The sequence below is a fragment of the Anomaloglossus baeobatrachus genome, chromosome 2, assembly GCF_048569485.1.
Source record: "Anomaloglossus baeobatrachus isolate aAnoBae1 chromosome 2, aAnoBae1.hap1, whole genome shotgun sequence".
Classification (NCBI taxonomy): domain Eukaryota; kingdom Metazoa; phylum Chordata; class Amphibia; order Anura; family Aromobatidae; genus Anomaloglossus; species Anomaloglossus baeobatrachus.
Window position 1 is genome coordinate 498,852,273 of NC_134354.1, and position 21,728 is coordinate 498,874,000.

The 21,728-nt window shown below is 45.8% G+C and overlaps 1 protein-coding gene across 11 annotated transcripts in view; it reads right to left on the minus strand.

Annotated features, from left to right (window-relative positions):
• The window catches only part of DMD (dystrophin), a 4,177,531-nt gene that overhangs the window by 78,710 nt on the left and 4,077,093 nt on the right, over nt 1-21,728 (minus strand). For all 11 annotated transcript variants that reach the window (XM_075336500.1, XM_075336497.1, XM_075336505.1 and 8 more), the window contains one exon: nt 5,133-5,299. In XM_075336500.1, the coding sequence (XP_075192615.1) occupies nt 5,133-5,299 (167 nt within the window). The remainder of the gene's footprint in view (nt 1-5,132; nt 5,300-21,728) is intronic.

Sequence of the window (21,728 nt, forward strand, 5' to 3'; positions counted from 1 at the left end):
TGGCCCTGTTGCTGAAGAGGAACAGGGACCACCACTCCTTCTGCCTTCAGGGTGCCCAGCGCCTGCCGAAGAGCCTCGGCTCGCTCGGGAGGCGGAGAGGACCGGAAGAATCGAGTCGGGGGACGAGAGATGAACTCTATCTTGTAACCGTGAGAGAGAATGTCTCTCACCCAGCGGTCTTTTATTTGTGGCAGCCAGGTGTCGCAAAAGCGGGAGAGTCTGCCACCGACCGAGGATGCTACTAGAGGAGGTAGAAAGTCATGAGGCAGCCGCTTTGTTAGCGGTGCTCCCAATGGCCTTTTTAGGACGTGACTTAGACCGCCATGCATCAGAGTTCCTTTGTTCTTTCTGAGACCTTTTGGACGAGGAGAATTGGGACCTGCCCGCGCCCCGAAAGGACCGAAACCTCGACTGCCCTCTCCTCTGTTGGGAGAGGTTCTGCTTGGGCTGGGGTAAGGATGTATCCTTTCCCTTGGATTGTTTGATGATTTCATCCAGGCGCTCGCCAAAGAGCCTGTCGCCAGAAATTGGCAAACCGGTTAAACGCTTTTTGGAAGCGGAATCTGCCTTCCACTCCCGTAGCCACAAGGCCCTGCGGACTACTACCGAATTGGCGGTCGCAACTGCCGTACGGCTCACCGAGTCCAGGACAGCATTCATAGCGTAAGACGCAATTGCCGAGGTCTTGGAGGTAATGGAAGCCACTTGTGGCGCGGCCGCTTCAATTTTCGCTTGACCTGCTGATATAGCTTGTAGCGCCCCTACGGCTGCGAAAGCTGGGGCAAAAGAAGCTCCGATAGCTTCATAGATGGATTTCATCCAGAGCTCCATCTGCCTGTCAGTGGCATCTTTAAGCGAGGCCCCATCTTCCACTGCAAGTATGGATCTAGCCGCCAGTCTGGAGATTGGAGGATCCACTTTGGGACACTGAATCCAACCTTTAACCACTTCCGGGGGAAAAGGATAACGTGTATCCTTAAGGCGCTTAGAGAAACGCTTATCCGGACAAGCATGGTGGATTGCCTCTCTGAAATCAAGAGTGGTCTAGAAACATACTCTGTGTACGCTTGGGGAACCTGAAGCGAAATTTCTCCTGCTGAGAATCTGACTCCTCTGCCGGAGGGGCTGAGGGAAGAATATCCAGCAACTGATGAATGGATGCAATAAGATCATTCACTATGGCGTCCCCGTCTGGAGAATTAAGATTGAGAGCGCTCCCAGGATCAGAATCCTGATCAGCTGTCTCCGCATCATCAACCAGAGAATCCCCCCGCTGAGACCCTAAACAATATGATGTCGAGGGAAATTCTAAGCGGGCCCGCTTAGACGATCTGGGGCTAGGTTCTAAGTCCGAACCCTCCGTCTGGGATGTATGAGATACCCCGTGAGGACATTGTTGGTTCAACTGAGGGGGGTCAGGGAACAATGATTCAACAGAGTCCCTTTGCTGAGATACCGGTCTGGACTGCAAGGCTACTAGTATCTTAGCCATAGTCTCAGAGAGTTGATCCTTAAAGGCTGCAAACTCAGTCCCCGTCACCTGGACATTGTCAACAGGTGGCTCCCCCTGGGCCCCTCTTAAGCAGAGGATCCGGCTGAGGAAGTGTCACAGGGGTCGAACACTGTACACAATGAGGGTCAGTGGAACCTGCCGGTAGCTGGGTCTTACATGCGGCGCAGGCAACATAATAAGCCTGTGTTTTGGCACCCCTGCCTTTTGTGGGCGCCATGCTATAGTTTTCCCTGAGTAACACAATAGGGTATATAGCCAGAAAGAACTGTGCTCATACAGTGTAAATTATATACAGTACACAATAATGTACCAATACAATACAGCACCATGGGGCTAGCACCACATGTGCTGCTTACCAGCCGCCTAAGCGGTTGTGAGGCCACCAGAGACCGTGTCTGGGTCTCCCATGAATATGTCCCTCTCTGCAGCGTCGGTGGAGCTGACAGGAATGGCTGCGGCGTCCTGACGAGCTGAGGAAGCTGTGGGCGTGGCCTGGAAAGAGCGCGAAACGGGCGTTCACACTGTGCATAGTGAGGGGAGTGGAGCATGTAAATCATACTCCAGCCCTCATTGCTGCTCGCTCCGTGCAGCGTCCCGCCCTTCCCCTGCCTGTCAGGGCTGAGGGCGGGAGAGAAAAAGGGAAACTAGGCCGCAATGAAGCCGGGGACTGTAGTAATAAACGCGGCCGCCGTAAAAGCGCGGTCGCGTGAAAGTCCCCGGCGAACTACAAGTCCCAGCCGCGCCGCAGTGTCCCGTGGCAACGGCGGTCAGTGCGGTAGCCCTTACATATAAACACACTCAGCGACGCTGAGTGTGGAATGGCACATATAGACCCGGTCAGCGCCGCGGTCCCCGGTGCACTAGCACACCCAGCAAAGCTGAGGTGATGCCGTGCGCGGTCCCCATAGGGATACAGAGTACCTTTAAGATGCAGGGCCATGTCCCTGAACGGTATCGGCTCCTATCCATCAGGCTCCACAGGAGTTGTGGATGAAGCCCGGTCTCAGTGCCTGGAGACCGATAAGATCCCACTTCACCCAGAGCCCTAAGGGGGATGGGGAAGGAAAGCAGCATGTGGGCTCCAGCCTCCGTACCCGCAATGGATACCTCAACCTTAACAACACCGCCGACAAAAGTGGGGTGAGAAGGGAGCATATATGGGCCCACTTTTCTTCCATCCGACCTAGTCAGCAGCTGCTGCTGACTAATCTGTGGAGCTGTGCTTGCATGTCTGCCTCCTTCGCACAAAGCAAAAAAACTGAGGAGCCCGTGGGAGCACGGGGGGTGTATAGGCAGAAGGGGAGGGGCTTAACACTTTTGAGTGTAATACTTTGTGCTGCCTCCGGAGGCATAGCCTATACACCCAATTGTCTGGGTCTCCCAATAGAGCGAAAAAGAAAAGGTAGGGAACAACCTGCAAGAAATTTGCGGCAATAACGTGGCAAAACCACACCATAACCGCGGTACACCGCACGCGGTTTCCGGGTGCGTTATTTTACTACAGGTGCGGTAATCCTTCAGAGGGTGCTGAATTTTCTTAAGAAAATTCCATTTTCTAGTGCGCACAGGGCCTTAAAGGGAATCTGTCACCAGGTTTTTGCACCCCTGAGAGCAGCATAACGTAGAAACAAAAATCCTGATTCCAGCGATGTGTCACTTACTGGGCTGTTTTCTTTCATTTTGATAAAATCTGTTTTCTCTGCTGTAGATCTAGCAGTTATACAGAGCTCATGAATATGCTGGACTACCTGACAGCAGGCCAAACAGTCCTCTAACGATAAAATCACTGATTAATCAGCAGTAATTATCAAAACTACACTAAGCAGCCCAGTAAGTGACAGTGCAGGAATCAGGATCTCTGCCTCTACAGTATGCTATTCTCAGATTAGGTGGCAAACACCTGGTGACAGATTCCCTTTAAGGTTAAGGTTCAACAATGAGGATGTATATTTTTACTGCATAAAAAACACAGTATCTTGAAATTCCAGCAAAGTGGATGGGACATAGGGCATGTTTCCACGATCAGTGTTAGCAGCGTTTTGGTTGCAGAGTGTGTTCGCTGCATCCAAAAAGCTGAATTGTACAGTACAAGCACAGAGGATGGGATTTAGAGAAATCCCATGCCCACTGTGCCTGTTTTTTTTCTGCTGCATAAACAGACATGGGGAGCAGCTTTCCAAGCCACAGCAGGAAAATGTATGTTTGTGGAGACAAGAGTGTTCTCAGCGGGGAGAAGACAAGAGGAGGTGTGCAGAGCCTAGATCCCTGATCGTGAGCGCTGCATTCTGTTGAGGAGAACACTGGCGTCCCTGCAGGAGGAATGACACTACGTCTAGAACGCAGTGTCTCCGGATCGTGGGCATGTACACTTATAGAAATTAAAGAAAAAAAAATAAAACAGCATAAAACTGACCTGCATGATGTTTTTAAAATCCACAACGTTTATATCTGCTGAAGGTACGCAGAGTTTTATGAGCAGATTTTCCCCATAGAATTACTTTAGATGCGGAAAATCCACAGGTAAAAAGCCTTTTTAGTGCATTTCTGCTGCGGAAACTCACTAAAAACATATGTAATCCACACATGACTATCAATAACATTTTTGTGAAGCCAAACGCTAAGAAGTATCAACAGCAAAGCAGCTATATTTAAAACATGACAAACCAAAAGTCAAATGCAGGTTTTAAAAAATTAATAAATAAAATAAGAGGCAGAAATGCTGCATAAAATATGCAAAATAAAAAAACTCAGTAAAAACGCTATGAAAACTTAGCCTAAAGGGTAACTATACTTTTTTTTTGTTAAATTTAGTAGCTAGACAATAAAAAAAACCTTTCATATTAAGGAAAACAAAACAATCAGCCATCAAGAGCAGACTGGTGATGGGTCAGGCTACGTTCACACAAGGCACAATACGGAAAAAACCCCGGATAAAACTGATTTGGCGCCGGATCAGTTTTATCTCCATTGATTTGTATTAGTGCCGGATTGTGCCTGATGGCCTTGCGTTGCATCCAACTTTTGACGGATGTGGCGTAATTACTCAATGTGGAGGCCGGATGGAATGGCTCATTGAACGTTTTTGGTCTCTGAAAAAAAACGCATCGTGCCGGATCCGGCGTGATTTACAATGGATGCCTATGGACGCCGAATCCGGCGCGATGCGACAAAAAAACTGATGCGGACGCCGGATCCGTTTTTTAAACTGAGCATGCTCCAATTTATTGAAAAAAAAACGGATCCAGCAACAAAAAACAGACAAAACGGATGCAAAAACGGATGCGCCGGATCAGGTATACCAGATCCATAAAGAAAAAAAAAAAAAAGGATCAGGCGCATCCATTTTTGCATATTCTGCACCGGATCCGTTGCATTAGGCACACGCCGGATTGTGCCTGATGCCAAAAAACTGATGTGTGAATATAGCCTTATCTGTAGCAATATCCGAATTTACATAAGATTTTCGGGCTCTAGGGAAGTTTTCAAGTTTTCCTGACAATGCTTTGGCTTTTTGTGTTTTCCTAAAGCTGTGCTCAGCTATTTTTATATACTTCTAACACTTTGTAATCCTGCTGTGTAAAAACGCTAGCTAGATCTGCTTCATACAAAGACATCTTACCTGAAACCGATAATTGGACATTCTTTACAGATATTACACTTGGCTTGGTGTTTGGCAGTTTCAGCAGCCGCGACTCTGTGAAGCACCGGTAGCCAAACCATGGACTGCGGCTCCAGCCTCATCCAATCCAGAAACAAAGCCGCCTCAATTTCTGGTTTATTGTTCGCCTAAAAGATCAAACACAAGATATACTGTAAACATGAAAGCAGGAAACATTCAAGTAATTTAGAAAAGGCAGAATCCCCACTATGGGAGCAATATTGGAATATTAAAAGCTGCAAGAAAGCCTGGTGAAAACCTAACAATTAAGATAATGTGACCATGGGATTGCTGTAAAAACGTTATTCTGAGCAGATTTCTTCCAGTGATCAAGCTTTAGTCTGAGACGTGAATATGAGATCAAAGAATACGCTTTTCTATAGTCTGCAAGATACACACAAACGGCAAGAAATAAGCAGAAACATTTATTTTTGTCAACTTCTCATATATAATTGGCTAAAGGAACGTAAAAAAACGCTGGAGTTAGATATTGCTCTATCATTTCAATTTTTATTATTCAGTCTTCAGCAATGAACAATGACCTGGAATGACCCAATTCAGAAATTGCATTCACCTATATATACCCCAGCTATCATTCCAAGGAAAACACACTGGTAGGTTAATTGTCTTCCTATGAAAGTCAGCCTCGTGTGTGTCAACGTGTTGGTGTTAAGGAAATTAGTTACATCCCATGGGGCAGGCACACGTGAATGAATGAATTCTCACCGGGTGTGGAGTAATATGTCTGCGTTATAAATAGAAATGAGATCTACAGAAAAGGTAGACAAGATTAAGGAGCTAATCAGTGACAGTCTAACCCCATTCATCCCCTAACCCATCACTTCTATCCCACTTATTCCACATATCATAATGGGCTAAGAAATAGCGGAAGCCAGACTTCTCATCGGCAAGGGCAAATATTTATCACCAGCCATCCATCTAATACCCCGGCCAAGGCATAATGACTTGTTCATGCCCTCTAGCTGACAAACAAGGGTTGATTCACTACAAGGAGGGCCTGGAGGGTTTTCTGATAAATATATTATACGTTATGGGTACTAGAATTTGTCATGGAGCGTTAATTCAGGCAACTACTCTGCTGTATGTGGAGTCGGGAAGGAATTTTTCCTATAATTTGGGGCAACTTGCACCTCCCTCATGGGCTTTTGCCATCCTTTAAATCAACATGTTAGGCTATAGGTTGAACTCTATAGACTTAGGTCTACCTTCAACCTAAAAAATAAAACAAACTATGAAACTATGAAATATTAAGAAGTTTTTTAATACAAGTAAAATATTCTAGTGGAATCTGGGGGGGAAAAAAAGCGCAAAACATCAAAATTGCAACATATATAATATATTTATTAATTTATATAGCGCTATTGATTCCACAGCGCTTTACATACAATGGCAACACTGTGCCCATTGGGGCTCACAATCTAAAATGCCTATGAGTATGTCTTTGGAGTGTGGGAGAAAACCGGAGTACCTGGAGGAAACCCACACAAACACGGGGAGAACATACAAACTCCTTGCAGATGTTGTCCTTGGTGGGATTTGAACCGAAGACCCCAGTGCTGCAGTGCTAACCACTGAGCCACCGGCCGCCCAACAAAAGTGAAACCATTCTATAGCACCTTGTGTCACAATGTTATTGTTGTACCATGCTGTGGAGCCATCAGCGCTCCATGTACCACTGTGTGGTTAGAGGTATTCTAGGCTATAAGCAATCCTCTTATTTGGCATCTGATGGAGCATAACCTGAATTTATCCTCTGTTCCAATCAGTATGAAACTAACAGAAAAATAACCCTTTGTATGCTCTATATGACAACAGAGTTACTCAGCTATAAAGTGGGACCACATGACCTCAATGAGTGCCATGTTATAAGCTGTATTCAACTTGAGGAGGGTAGAAAGTCAAAATATGATGGCCTGCATAGGATTGTAAACCATGTGCATATGTTGTGGATTTTGTCAGGATTTAAGTATAAGTTCATTGTGACAGGTTCTCTTTAAAAGATGCTGTCCACTACTTGGATATCCCCTTCTCACTTCCCATGTGCACCCCCATAAAAATAAAGAAAAGCTTACACACTCCCCCGATGCCTGGGGTGCCACATCTTGTGTTCCCGGAGCCCACTTGATGTTGAAACGCGAGTCCTGCGCCCAATTAGCGCCAGGTTCCTTCGCCTCGCCTTTGGACGTCAAAGTAATTAAGAGGAAGTGAGCGCTGCAGTCGCAACTCACTTTCGGTTAATAACGTAAACGTTCGAAGGTGGGGAGAAGGAATCCGACGCTAACAGGGCATGGGGCTCACGTGTCAACATCAAGTGGGCTCCAGGAATGAAAGTTGTGGCACCCCAGGCACCGGGGAAAAGTGTAAGCTTGTCTTTATTTTTATGGGGGTGCACATGGGGAATGAGAAGGGGTTGTCCAACTAGTGGACAACACCTTTAAAAGAGAACCTGTCACATTGAACACATAGTCCCATTTAAATAAAGCACTCCTATGAAGATTTTTCTTACTAAATCTGTATATATGTATGTAATATAGTGTATATGTACAGATATACCTACTGCAGTCTTCTCCAGAATACAGCGCTGTTCTTCTGAGTGATGTCACCCTTAGACTATACTGGATCACTCTATGTGCTACCGTAATATAATGATCTGGAGACTCATTCTGACACTTCATAGGCTTACATTGTAAAAGCCACTTCTAAGTTACATAGAGCACAGTAGAGTCTGATAAGCAGTTATGTCACTAAGACGAAGAGCAGAGCTTTTCTGGATCTTGGAGAAAGTAGCAGTAGGTGAGTATATCAATACGTACACAGATTTATAAAAAAAAAATAAAAAATAAAAAAAACAAAAACTGTATGTATTCCAGGGATGTGTGACTTACTAGACTATGTGCTGTAGTTTCAATCAGTGTTTAATTTAGCAGGAGATTATCAGTAGAGGACTACGTGTCATGAGCCAGGTAGTCCAGCTAATCTGTGGAACCACTCCCCTAGCACTGATTTGCAGTTTGCTGACAATGTAAACCGGAAGCTGTCAATCAGGGCTGTGGGCGGGGTAATACATTGCTCAGCATTTTGTGACATCACTGAAATCAGGCACTCTGTCCCTACATCATACTGCTCTCAGATTGCATAGCAAAAAACAGATTCTCTCTAGAAGAGACCAACTGTAGTAACTAAACAGTCTTGTTTTACAACCAGGAAACACCAAGAGCACTGTACGCATAAATGTTACATCAGATACAACACAACCTAACCCCCTAGCACCAGCTGAAAGTCGGCTACACAGCATTTTTTATAAGATATAGTGATTTTTTTTATGAATGCTAAACAAATTAGTTAGATAGCAGATGAAACAGTCTTGATTGTAATGACTATAAATGAGTATTTTTTTCTTGTTCTCTCACACAAAGACTAAGCCCAATAATTTAATGCAAATTAACCATATTATTCTAGAATATGTGAACAGGAGATAAATTGTTACAATATAAAAATAGGTCCGCATATACATTTCCAGAAACAGTGAACTACTCATTAGAGGGATGTTTATCTACAGAGACTCTGATTCCTTAAGAATCAATATTCCAGTACATTAATGGAGCTGCTGATTAATATGCATTTTTTAATAGGAAAAGATGCATTCGGCATTGAATAGTGCACTGCATGTAACAACTAGAATTAGAATGAGCAGTTAAAAGCATCAGGCTGCCTTGTGGTAATCAGCATAAATTAGGGAGACAGAAAAAGGCACACAGAGAGCTTCAAGTCACTAAAACTATATATCTGATTTATATTCCAGCCTATAATCAATGTTAATTTGTTAATTGTCATAAAGATGGAAGGCTGATCCAACATATCTGTGTAGTCTGCACAGTCAAAGAGATAAGCCCGGTGGTGATTAGCACTCGCAGATTATTCTTGATCACCAGGAAATGTCTGAAGATTTAATGCAATGTGGCTCCAGTTTGGTCAAGGGCATTCATGACTTTTTTGTGTGTTGCTCATTTACTTTGCAGCTATTAGAGGACCTTTCACCAGTTTGAGCATATCAAACTAGGTAAATCATGGAATAACAATCTACAAGACAAAGGGGGTCATAAGCAGAGATTTGTCTCTGCAGCCATTGACTTTTTTCCCCTGCATGACATTGTACAACCAGAAGTAGAAGGCATCATGCAGGTCGTGGCAAAGGACATGCTCCCAGAGAGAGTGAGAACAGGCTTTCTCTGAGTGAGACATGTAATGACACACTGGGAGGGGAGAAGACTAGAGAAATGCGTCATTACACCTTCTGCAGCTCTCATCCCATGGCAGTCACTGTGGAGATGGGGAGAGTACAGCAGAGCTGACAGTGCTGTGTGATGAAAGCTGCAGATGAAGAAGTGGCTCTAAAGGCCGCTTAAAATGCAACATCGCTAACGAAAGGTCGTTGGGGTCACGGAATTCGTGACGCACATCCAGCCTTGTTAGCGACGTTGTTGCATGTGAAACGCACGAACGACCGTTAACTATCAAAACCTGATCGTTGACGTGTCGTTCTAATCCCAATTATAGTTGGTGTTGCAGGATGCTGGTCATTCCTGCGGCAGCACACATCGCTATGTGTAACACCGCAGGAACGAGGAACATCACCGTATCTGCTGCCGCTGACAATGAGGGAGGAAGGAGGTGGGCGGGATGTTCCGCCCGCTCATTTCCTCCCCTCCGCTTCTATTGGGCTGCCGCTTAGTGACGTCGCTGTGACGCCGCACGAACCGCCCCCTTAGAAAGGAGGTGGTTCACCGGCCACAGCGACGTCGCTAGGCAGGTAAGTGCGTGTGACCGTTCCTAGCGATGTTGTGCGCCACGGGCAGCGATTTGCCCGTGACGCACAACCGACGGGGGCGGGTGCTTTCACCAGCGACATCGCTAACTATGTCGCTGTGTGTAAAGTGCCCTTTAGAACCCAGCTCTACTCCTAATATTACTGTGAGTTGGGAGCTGCAGATGCAGAAGGTGTTTGTAGTTACACACAGCTCTGCCTCGCCTCATTTCCCTCTTGTAATCACTTTAAGTGCCAGCATTGAGATCAGTGAGGAAAGCAGAGCGGTGTGTCATCATGTGTTACCATACCACACACAGTCTCCGGATACCAGTTTTTTTTTTTTTTCTTTTGCATGATGCCTCCTGCTTATGATTGGTCAAGGTCATGGAGGGAAAAGGGCATTGATTCCAGAGAAGAATATCTGCTAAGCTCACTTGTGTCTAGGGGCAGGACGGCACAAGTTGTAAACTTCTCTAGGGTAACTGGCATAATATGCAACGTATACCTGGTGTGAATGGAGTGCTAGCTCAATGTGTATGACTATTCACATGCAGCATTTCGGCTAATCTATCACAGTTGGCTGGTTTACAAAGGCAGTTTTAAGGATTGTTTATACTTGTGTATAACTCGGACGAATGCAATGCAAGAAAAAAAAAAAGGTATTGCAGTTGGACCAATGTTATTCAATGAGGCAGTGCAGATCTTGCATGCTGCAAGTGGACACGTAAATTGGATGAGACAAGTCAAAAGGTGAGAAGGAAAAAGAAACAAACCAAAAAAACCCCAAGCAAATGGATGCAACATGGACCACCCCAGTGGCATCCGTTTTTTAAGGAAACATTATCACTTTGTTGCATAGAACATTGTAAATGATCCTGTAGAATAATAGCTGCCGAGAAGAAAAATACACATTGTATACGGATGGCATACGAATGCTAGGCAAGAAAAAAAAAAAAACGGACACTCAGATTGGTATTCTGTATGTAATGCAAGTGCAAACGGATTTCTTTCTTCCCAATTTTCTGGATGAGAATGGGACTGATTTTTTTTTATACGCCAATGTGAGCGAACCCTTAGGCTATGTGCGCACTAGAAATGTGAAGTTTCTCAAGAAAATTTCTTGAGAAACTTCTGGGAGTGAAAGATTTCCGGACCGCCGGAAAAAATCCGCACCAAATCCGCATGCGGATTTGCCGCGATTTTCCCGCGGTTGGTTCCCTGCGGATTTTGCAGGCTGTACTGCCGAAATCCGCAGGGTACCTGCGGAAAAGAATTGACATGCTCATTTTCTCAAGAAATTTTCTCGAGAAATTCTTCTCAAGGAAATTTCTTGAGAAAAATCCGCAGCGTGCGCACAGCTATTTTTTTTTCTCATAGAATTTGCTGGGAAATGTCTGCACAAAGATTGCAGACATTTCTCAAGAAATTTCCGCGGCAAATCCGCGGGGAGATCCGCGGGTAAACGCACTAGTGCGCACAGAGCCTTTAAGTGAATTTGTCAGCAGGATTTCACACCCCCAGCTATTTACTGTTGATGTTGCTTTTTCAAACACAAGTCCAAAAATATATTTATATGGCCAGTGCCTTCTTCCATTACTTGCAATCAAAGTTTGAATTGGTACGTAAATGAGGCTGAAGAGCTATTTGTAGATCTGAAGCCTCTGTCACTCCAGCTCTATTCCCCACCCATTCTCCTCTTGCTTGACTGATGGCTTCTATCCTGAAGTCACACAGCATATAGAGCGTCAGTCATGCAGGAAAAGGCGGAGAGGAGAAATAGAACATGTGTAGAAAATGTAACTCGTGGATATGAGAGACACAGATAGATTGATTCATATATCTATTGTTAAAAGGGTGGTTTACCCCTTTTCATTACTGGCCACATCGATATTCTGTTGAGAAAGAAGGTTTCTCTCAAATAACTTGTGTTGTCAATACTGCCTGTAAGTGGCGCTATTGCGATCCGCTCACCCCCTCCACGTGACCCCTGGGCTCCGTGATCTCTGATGTCCGGTAATGTCATGTCAACTGAGGCGGGCCGCAGTCTTCCTGAGTGACTGGGCTGTTGGTGGCGTTTCATTGCTCGTCACACCCCAGCATCTCCCTTCTTTCTCCTTCGCTGCAGAGCACTGCAAGCAGGAAAGACGCTGGACTATGATGAGTGGTGAAACGACGACCACAGCCCAGTCACTCAGGAACATTGCGGCCGGCCTCCGTTGACGTGACATCACCGGACATCAGAGGTCACGTGAAGGGGGTGAGCGGATCGCAATAGCGCCACTCACAGGCAGTATTGACAACACAAGTTATTTGAGAGAAACCTTGTTTCTCCACAGAATATCGATGGGGCCAGTAATGAAAAGGGGTGAACCAGAGGTAACGGAGCCCGGGGTTTGCACAGAGGGGGTGAATGGATCGCAATAGCGCCACTCACGAGCACTATTGGCATCACAAGGTATTTGAGAGAAGCCTTGTTTCTCTACATAATATCGATGTGGCCTGAAAGGAAAACAGGTGAATCACCTCTGTAAGTCAAGATTGTATGTAAGGAGGAAGTCAGGCTGTCTACAGAGCAGCAAAAAGGTGAGCAAAGTGGCTGAAAGGGCAGAAAGGGCTACTGGAGAATGGGATTTGTGAACTGATCAGGTTATAATAATGGTGTGCCTTACTCCTTAGATGTTTTCTTTCTATTCCTGGGGTAGCGCCGTTAATTATCCTCATTTACACAGTGTGGTTTTTAGTGCATGCTCTGTTAAAACTGCTTTAGTTGCAGGATTTCCCGTTGACTTCATTCATTTTCAGCACCAGTACAAGAGAAGTTAAATATCGTAGTACAGCAGTGGAGCCCCCTCCTATACCAGCAATTTCTATTCTCTTATTTGCTCATGCACTGGAGTTGAGCTAATGTGTAAAATAAGGTTACTGAGATCTAAAGAAAGACTAGCTGAAATCATCAAAAAGTCATTGAGAGCAAATGTTACAAAAATCTATATTTCCGAGGCAGCTCCGTGGAGCGTGCACAGGCTGGCTAACAATACTAATACCTCCTTTAAATATAGAATACAATTCATATTCTAGGACTGTACCCAAAAAAATAAATAAATCTCATCTCTGCTGGGTAGAAGCGGTCCCTATGCAGAGTATGAAATCTGGAAAGCGGGCATTGCCATTGCAGCCTGGTAACCTTAAAGTAATTGTTCCTTACACAGAGCAGAGGTTTGCTTTCAGCTTTTCATTTCCCTGCGGGCAAACACCTAGCTGAAAAATCTGCTGCCTATATTTGCTTTTGAAAACTGGTCACATTCGTTTGTTCTGCCATACAAACAGGGCACATAAACCCTGAGTGAAGTCGAAGCAGAGGTAGAGCTGTTTTGATGACATTTACAGTGCTGCTTTGCAAAGAGTTGGGGGTTGAGCGGAGAGCATTACTGTTCTCCAAGGGCTAACATGATCTGTCAAGGGACCACGCAATATGCCAAACAAACAAACAGGAGCTTTTCTCATTCAGCTGCACTATACAATACTGCAATCAGCATGTTCCGGATTGTCCTATATTCCCTTAAGGAAAATAAAGAGTGGCTGCTTTCCGGTTTTCATTATTTATCCTTATAAATAGACGGAGAGGAAAAAAATGCACATAAAAATCAATGCCTGACAGTTCCTTTCCATCGAATTGTTCCCTTTAGTCAGCAAGGAGTATTTCATAGAACAAGCAAGATAATGCCAAAAAGAGCACAAATGTGATGGGGCAACCTGGTGAAGAAGAACGATCAAAAAGTTCCACCTTCATTTCATTACATGCTGAATGTATAAGGCACTAATTAATTTCAGAATATCCTCTCCTGAACATTCCAGACATATAAGAAAGGAAAAACGGGCATACAATTGAAAAGTGGTCACAAAAATGATCCTCTATGGATCTACCCAAGGTGTGACACATACAACACCCAAGAAGAATGATCAGTCATGGAGTTGGCGTTTATCAGATTACTACCATGATTTCTAGAAGATGAGGGCTCTCCATACGGACAAGGACAGATCTAAATAACCAGAATAAGCAGCTTCCTAAACAAACACAGTAACTGCAGGACACAGACATCTACTTCCAGGAGCTGCAGCTCCACAGCTTCAGTTTGAGGTTTCCTACATGCATTACAATCCACGGTTTACTCCAGATGTTTGACTGGGGCGAGATTATAAGTAAACTGGATTTATCTGCCATGTCAGCAGGAATGCCCTGACTATGACATAATACAGTACCCATTATTCATCCGGGAATAACCTATGCTTCATTTATCGTAAACAATGATAAAGCTATAAGAAGGTTTCTACCCCATTTGTATATTTAGATTCATGATAAAGTACGCACCCTTAGATGGAATGTGTCACCAAGAAAACATCCACTGTTTTAGGCCTCTTTCACACGTTTGTGAAAAACCACGCACATTTTCTCACGGACGTGTCAGAGGTGCGTTTTGCCCTCCGTGAGCCGTGTTTATGGCTTACGTGTGTTCTCCGTGTGTTATCCGTGATAACACACGGAGAATGGGAACTTTCTGCTTACCTTTCCTTGGCATCGCTGTCCGTGGTGCTGATCTTCGGTCTCCGGTCCTGCCGACTCCCCGCAGCTGCAGCTTCCGGCCGCAGTGACGTGAATATTCAATGAGCGGCGGTCGGAAGCAAGTGACAGCAGCGGCAGAGACAGGAGGGCTGGAGAAGGTGAGTAAAGTATTTTTTTTTCTTAAACATGTGTTTTCTCCGGGGCGTGTCACACGGAACACCTCCGTGTGGTCCGTTTGCGTTCCGTGTGACACCAGTGATGCCGGAGAAAAACGGACATGTTGACGTGTGGAGCACACGGACACACGTATGCGCCACACGTACACACGGTCCATGGCAGAACGCGCACGTGAGCGCAGACCCATTGATTTTAATGGGTCTACGTGTGCCCGTGTCTCCGGTACGTGAGGAAAAGGACCAAACACGTACCGGAGACAAAGACATGTGAAAGAGGCCTTAATCAGTTTTTATAAAAAAGTTTTTTTTTTTCAATTTTTATTTTAAACATTTTGCACTAGATGTTTGCATTGAAGCATCTAATGAGTGTGTGAAAAGGTAATTATGGAATAAGAGCTGTTACATCAATTATTGTGCATCTTAGCAAACATGGGAAGAATGCACTCCAAACAGCATCAACATGCTATAAATAGTGATGAGCGAGCACTTCCATGCTCGGGTGCTCGGTACTTGTTACGAGTAGTGATGAGTGAGCACTTACAAGTACGGACAATGCAAGCATCGAACGAGTAGTGATGAGCGAGCACTACCATACTCGGGTGGTGCTTAGTACTCGTAACAACTAGTGATGAATGAGCACTACCATGCTCGATACTTGTAACGAGTAGTGATGAGCAAGCACTACTATACTCGGGTGCTTGGTCCATGTGCATTTGGACACGCTCAACTTATTTACCGAGTATAATGGAAGTCAGTGGGGAACTTATGCATTTTCTGGAAGATCTTCCAGAAAAATGCCCGAGTTCCCCATTGACTTCCATTATACTTAGTACATGAGTCACGCCCATCTGCGCATCCAACTGCTTGTTACAGGTACCAAGCACCCGAGCATGGTAGTGATCGCTCATCACTACTTGTTACAAGTACCAAGCACCTGAGCATGGTAGTGCTCACTCATCACTACCGTACTCGTTACGGGTACCTAGCACCAGAGTATGGTAGTGCTCACCCATCATAAGCTACAAACACTTTTTACTGTGTAGAATTCTTTTAAATACAACTTGAATAGCAGTTTCATAGCTCTCATATTACTATATACAGATAAAAGGTTTTAATCCTTTTTAGACAATAATAGGCATTTTCTTTCAAACGTCACTTTTTCCAATACCAAATATAAATAAGGTCATTGTGGAGGGAGTGGACAAAGAGCTGTTACATCATTTGTTGTGAATGGTGGATCCTGTTATATCGACTGTCCACAGAGGTGTAGGTATCCATTCTACCTCCTTGACTCCCAACTATCAGGAAAATGGTGGTCATCTTTTACCCTGTTCACACTCCAAAAAGAAAAAGACTATTCTGTATATGACATTCTCCATTGTAGTTAATATGACTTACAGAAATAGCCGAGGGTTTCATAACTCTCATATACCGTATTTTTCGCTTTATAAGACGCACTTTTCCTCCCCAAATTTTGGGAGGAAAATGGGGGGTGCGTCTTATAAAGCGGTAGCGGGGGGGGGGGTCCTGTCTGAGGCGATCGGGCGGGTGCCTGTGGCTGCATGCAAGCGCCCGGGTACCTGTACTTGCATGCAGCGGCAGCCGGGTACCCGTGGCTGTGTACGGGCGGCAGCGGGTGCTGTGTGGGGTCGGCAGCCAGGTACCTGTGCTTGCATGCGGTGGCAGCCGGGTACCCATGGCTGTGTGCGGGCGGCAGCCGGGTGCTGTGTGCGAGCGGCAGTCGGGTGCCCGTGCAGGTACTCGGCTGCCGCCCTCACACAGTCACCCATCTGCCGCCCGCACACAGCCATGGGTACCCGGCTGCCACCGCACGCAAGCACAGGTACCCGGCGGCTTGTACGCGGGGTGGGCGGGCAGCCTGCTGGCTGCCACTCTGTGCATGCGGGGCGGGCGGCTGTGCAGCTTACCAGTTGTCCGCGGTCCCACTTTCAAATGATGGCGCCGGTGGAGCTCTTGGATGAGAGCTCCATCTGCGCACGCGCTGCTCCGGGAGTCAGCGCGTGCGCAGATGGAGCCCTTGGATGAGAGCTCCATCTGCGCATGCGTCGCTCCGGGCGCCATTACTTGAATCGGGACCGCGGACACACTCCACCACTGAGCCGTCGCCGCCGCTCCCACTACTGAGCCGCCGCTGCCACCACTGAACCGGGACCGCGGACACACGCCACCACTGAGCAGTCCCTGCCGCTGCCACCACTGAGCAGTTGCCGCCGCTCCCACCACTGAGCCGCCGCCGCCGCTGCCACCACTGAACCGGGACCGCGGACACACGCCACCACTGAGCAGTCCCTGCCGCTGCCACCACTGAGCAGTCCCTGCCGCTGCCACCACTGAGCAGTTGCCGCCGCCGCTGCCACCACTGAACCGGGACCGCGGACACTCACTGCACCGGCCTGCTGCACGGCTCACACGCCACGGCTGCTGCCGCCACCACGGACCCCACGGATCCTGCCACCGCGCCTGCAACCACGGCACCTGCAACCACGGACCCCGCTGCCACTGACCTGCCGCGCCTGCCAGCACAACCTGTGCCTCCTGTGACCCCGCTTCACCACCACTGCTGCCCCCCTCCGGTAAGAGAACACCGGAGTATAAGACGGACCCCATTTTTCTTTTTTTTACCTTTTTTATGTCTAAGTTTGGGGTGCGTCTTATATTCCGGTGCGTCTTATAAAGCGAAAAATACGGTAACTATAATGAAAAGAATTGCACAAATGTATGGCCACCACTACACTGCACACACTATGTCTCTCCAGAGTGACACAGAGTGAAAAGTTGCCTATTCTGCCAGTACATGAAGTCTCAGAGATGGTCAGACAGTGCATTAATAGAACTTACACATCCAGGTTTCTGTATCATGTGCCACTTTTCTATTATCTCATGAAAAATAGACGTGAACAGCCATCAGACACAGGAAAACGTGACTTTGACCAGCTGGTTGGGGGGCATACAGATTGCCAAAGTAGGCCACAAGTGACCCTCGGGCTGCAGGTTGTGTGCTTCTGCTCTATATACTAGTAGGTCAGTTTTCATACAACTGGTAAATTACTTGCCATTTTCATTTGAAACAGAAATAGCTAATAGATGTCCCTAGCAAACCTCTGAACTCTAACCAAGTGAATCAGGGTCACAGAGGTCAGATCACTAGTGATTCCAAGTATTAAGAAGCTGTACGGCCCTTTAACCTTTTCAGCTGAACTTCATGTGATCTTCTCAAAACTTTTGAATGCACCTGTTCAATGTTTTGCACAACTTACTGTTCTCTAACAAGGAGCTTAATGGCAAAATTCACAATAGGTGTTTGATCCATGAATCGCTCAGTAAATTTCAAGGTTCAATTAGAATTGATAGTTCATCAGTCCTCCTCATCATGCTATTCACAGTGTGACATCATGGGACTAAAGCCGACACCTAGCAAATGATCAACAGCCATTGCAAGACTTCAAGCAGGACAATCTCAGATGGAAGTGGCCACTGAACCTAGAGTGTCATCAGCAGCTTGCAACAGAGATACAGAGAGACTGGAAGACTCACAGAAAGAAATAAAAGTTGGCTTCTATTCTCCACATCCCACAATGACGAAGGGAGGTGAGAGGCACCCAAGTGTCATGTCAGACGATTCAAAATCATTTACATTAGCGTGGTCTGCTTGCTAGCTTACCTGTAATTGTACTCACCACAGCATCAGGCACAGGCATCATCGTCTTGTTGGATAAGGGAGCAGTGGGCCTCAGTGCTGTTCACTGCTTAAAGTGTATTCACGCTTAGCAGAGATGATGGCAGACAAACATGTTGAAGACGTCAATCAGAGTACTATACATCAAGCCAATTTTGTCACCAAACGAGCCTTTTGTGGTGGTGGTGGCGTTACAGTGTGGGCAGGTGTGTCTAATCGAGTCAATAGAGAAGTGCCCAACACTTTGTGAATCGTTCAGTGACAAACTACTGCTACTAGAATAACATCATGAATCCAGTCCAGTTGCATGAACAACACAGGCCTATTGTCATCTTCATGGATGACAATGCTCCAGCTCATCAAGGTTACATCATTAGAAAAGAGATGCTGGAGCCTGGGGTACCTGAAATAAGAGTGGCCTGCACTTTCTCCAGACTTGAATCCCATAGAAAATTTATGGGATCAGATGAAGCTTGTAACTCTGTACCCCAGAATCTTAATGACTTGAGGGCCGCCCTTCAAGAAGAGTGGGATGCCATGCCTCAGCAGACAATAACTCCACTTGTGAACAACATGAGAAGTCGTTGTCAAGCTATAATTGATGTTTACTTCGACATGACAAGTTATTGAGACATTGACATTTTTTGGGGGGTATACTCACCACTGTTGTTGGCTTTTGGTGCAATAAATTGCTGGAGATGAGAAAATCACCACGGCATGCTTCTAAATAAATGCCCTACGTTTCATGATAAAATATCACTGTAGCGTGGAATTTTTAAGTTTTCCATAAATTTCACCTAATAGCCAAATATCCCTAACTTTAGTAGTGCATTTTATAAAACATTATACCTTATATTCTTTTAGCGTGTAAGGAGGTGATAGATGGGAGAGTTTCTTCTTTGTTAGCATCTCCTGCTATGGAGAATTCAGGGCAACTTTGCATTACACGGTCACACAATGACGTGTGACTGTCTACGACTAGTGATGAGCAAGTACGCTTGTCACTACTCGGTACTCGCACGAGTATCACTGTACACGGGCTACTCGGCGGGTACCGAGTAATTTCACGATACTCGTGCTGTTATCGTGGTCTTCATCCCTGCATGTTGGCGCTCTTTTGAGAGCCAGCCCTCATGCAGAGATTGGCTGACAGACCACTGCAATGCCCCAGCCCTGTTAGTTGTGGAATTGCAGTGATTGGCCGGCCCGCTCAGCGTGACCGAGCCTTTATACCGGCGGGCACGCTGTGCTCTGCACACAGCCATCTCGTTTTCCCTGCTTTCCCCACCCACAGGCGCCTATGATTGGTTGCAGTGAGACACGCCCCCACACTGAGTGACAGGTGTCTCACTGCACCCAATCACAGCAGCCGGTGGGCGTGTTTATACTGTGAAGTGAAATAAATAATTAAAGAAACCGGCGTGCGGTCCCCTCAATATTAATACCAGCCAGATAAAGCCATATGGCTGAAGGCTGGTATTCTCAGGATGGGGAGCTCCACGTTATGAGGAGCCCCCCAGCCTAACAATATCAGTCAGCAGCCGCCCAGAATTGCCACATACATTAGATGCGACAGTTCTTGGACTGTACCCGGCTCTTCCCGGTTTGCCCTGGTGCGTTGGCAAATCGGGGTAATAAGGAGTTAATGGCAGCCCATAGCTGCCACTAAATCCTAGATTAATCATGTCAGGCGTCTCCACGAGATACCCTCCATGATTAATCTGTAAATTACAGTAAATAAACACACACCCGAAAAAATCCTTTATTAGAAATAAAAAACACAAACCAATTCCCTCGTAACCAATTTATTAAGCCCCAAAAAGCCCTCCATGTCCGGCGTAATCCACGGACCTCCAGCGTTGCTTCCAGCTCTGCTGCATGGAGGTGACCAGAGCTGCAGCAGACACCGCCGCTCCTGTGAGCTCCACGCAGCAAATGAGGTGAGTAGCGCGATCAGCTGCTGTCAGTCAGGTAAACTCACGGCCACCGCTGGATCCAGCGGTGGCCGCGGATAACCTCAGATACAGCTCAGCTGATCGCGCTACTCAACTCATTTGCTGCGTGGAGCTCACAGGAGCGGCGGTGTCTGCTGCAGCTCCGGTCACCTCCATGCAGCAGAGCATTTTTAGTGTTTCTACATGCTGCCGGGGGGTCATTTCATAAAAATACTCGGGTCTCCCATAGGATAACATTCCGGCCGAGTACACGAGTATCTTGGGATGCTCGGCCCGAGACTCGAGCACCCGAGCTTTTTGGTACTCGCTCATCACTATCTACGACCAGTCTTCAGCTGGCCGCCAGTGGTCACATTTGTGTTTTCTTACTGGTTCTCTTTTCCTTTTCTATTGAATAATCATTGTTAATTAACGGGAACGATTCGATGAAAATAAACTCAAGCTTTGATTTTTATGTGCATTTTTTTAGAAGGATAAAAAAGAAGACATTTTTGTCCAAATAGGACACTCCCTTTAAATTCAAGAGCTGAAAACGAAGCTCATTTTCTTGAAGTGGATTTTGGAATTTTATCACACAGAATTCATACTCAGCAAGTGAAGCATTTAAGAGAAGAACATACACAAAAATCCACTTGACTTCAACCAGTCAAGCTACAGAACAATGACGAGTGTCAGACAGATTTGGCAATCTCATCATGAGCTCGATGTCCAAACACAGCATGAAATATGTTATGAAAACTCTGCTAAGTGATTTTCTGTAATCTGCCGTATTATCTGGTAAGACAAAGAGAACTTCAACTAAAAGTGTATATTTTTTCCAATTCTTACACTATATTGCTGCAACTGAGCTGCATGACACTATTGCAAATCTGCAGGACACAGTCAAAATGAAGATATTTAACAGCAGATTTCCAAGTTCCAGTCCAAATTACCGACTCCTATGCCAAGGCTTGTTTTTCTAAACTCATGTTTTAGGTTGTATACTATGTACACAAGCTAAAGTGAACCAACAAATATTATGAAAATAGTCAATTTGAGTCACATGATATTGATTTTATTATATAAAATTATTTTACCCAAATCAGTGTTCTTGCTACAAATCTTTGATAAGTAGCAAACCATTTGTGCCACACGACGTTGTGCAAAAATCTTCCGACTTTTGAAGTTTTCATAGCGATTCCCTCTAGCTACACCAAAATATGAGGAGCTGGGGATGGAACGGGTGCGTTACGCCAAGCTCAACTAATTCTTGAGGAACTGAGGTGTACCTTATATCAAACATCTTACTTCAGTCCCAGACTGGAGCAATATTTATGGCAAAGTGCACAGTGGCGCACATT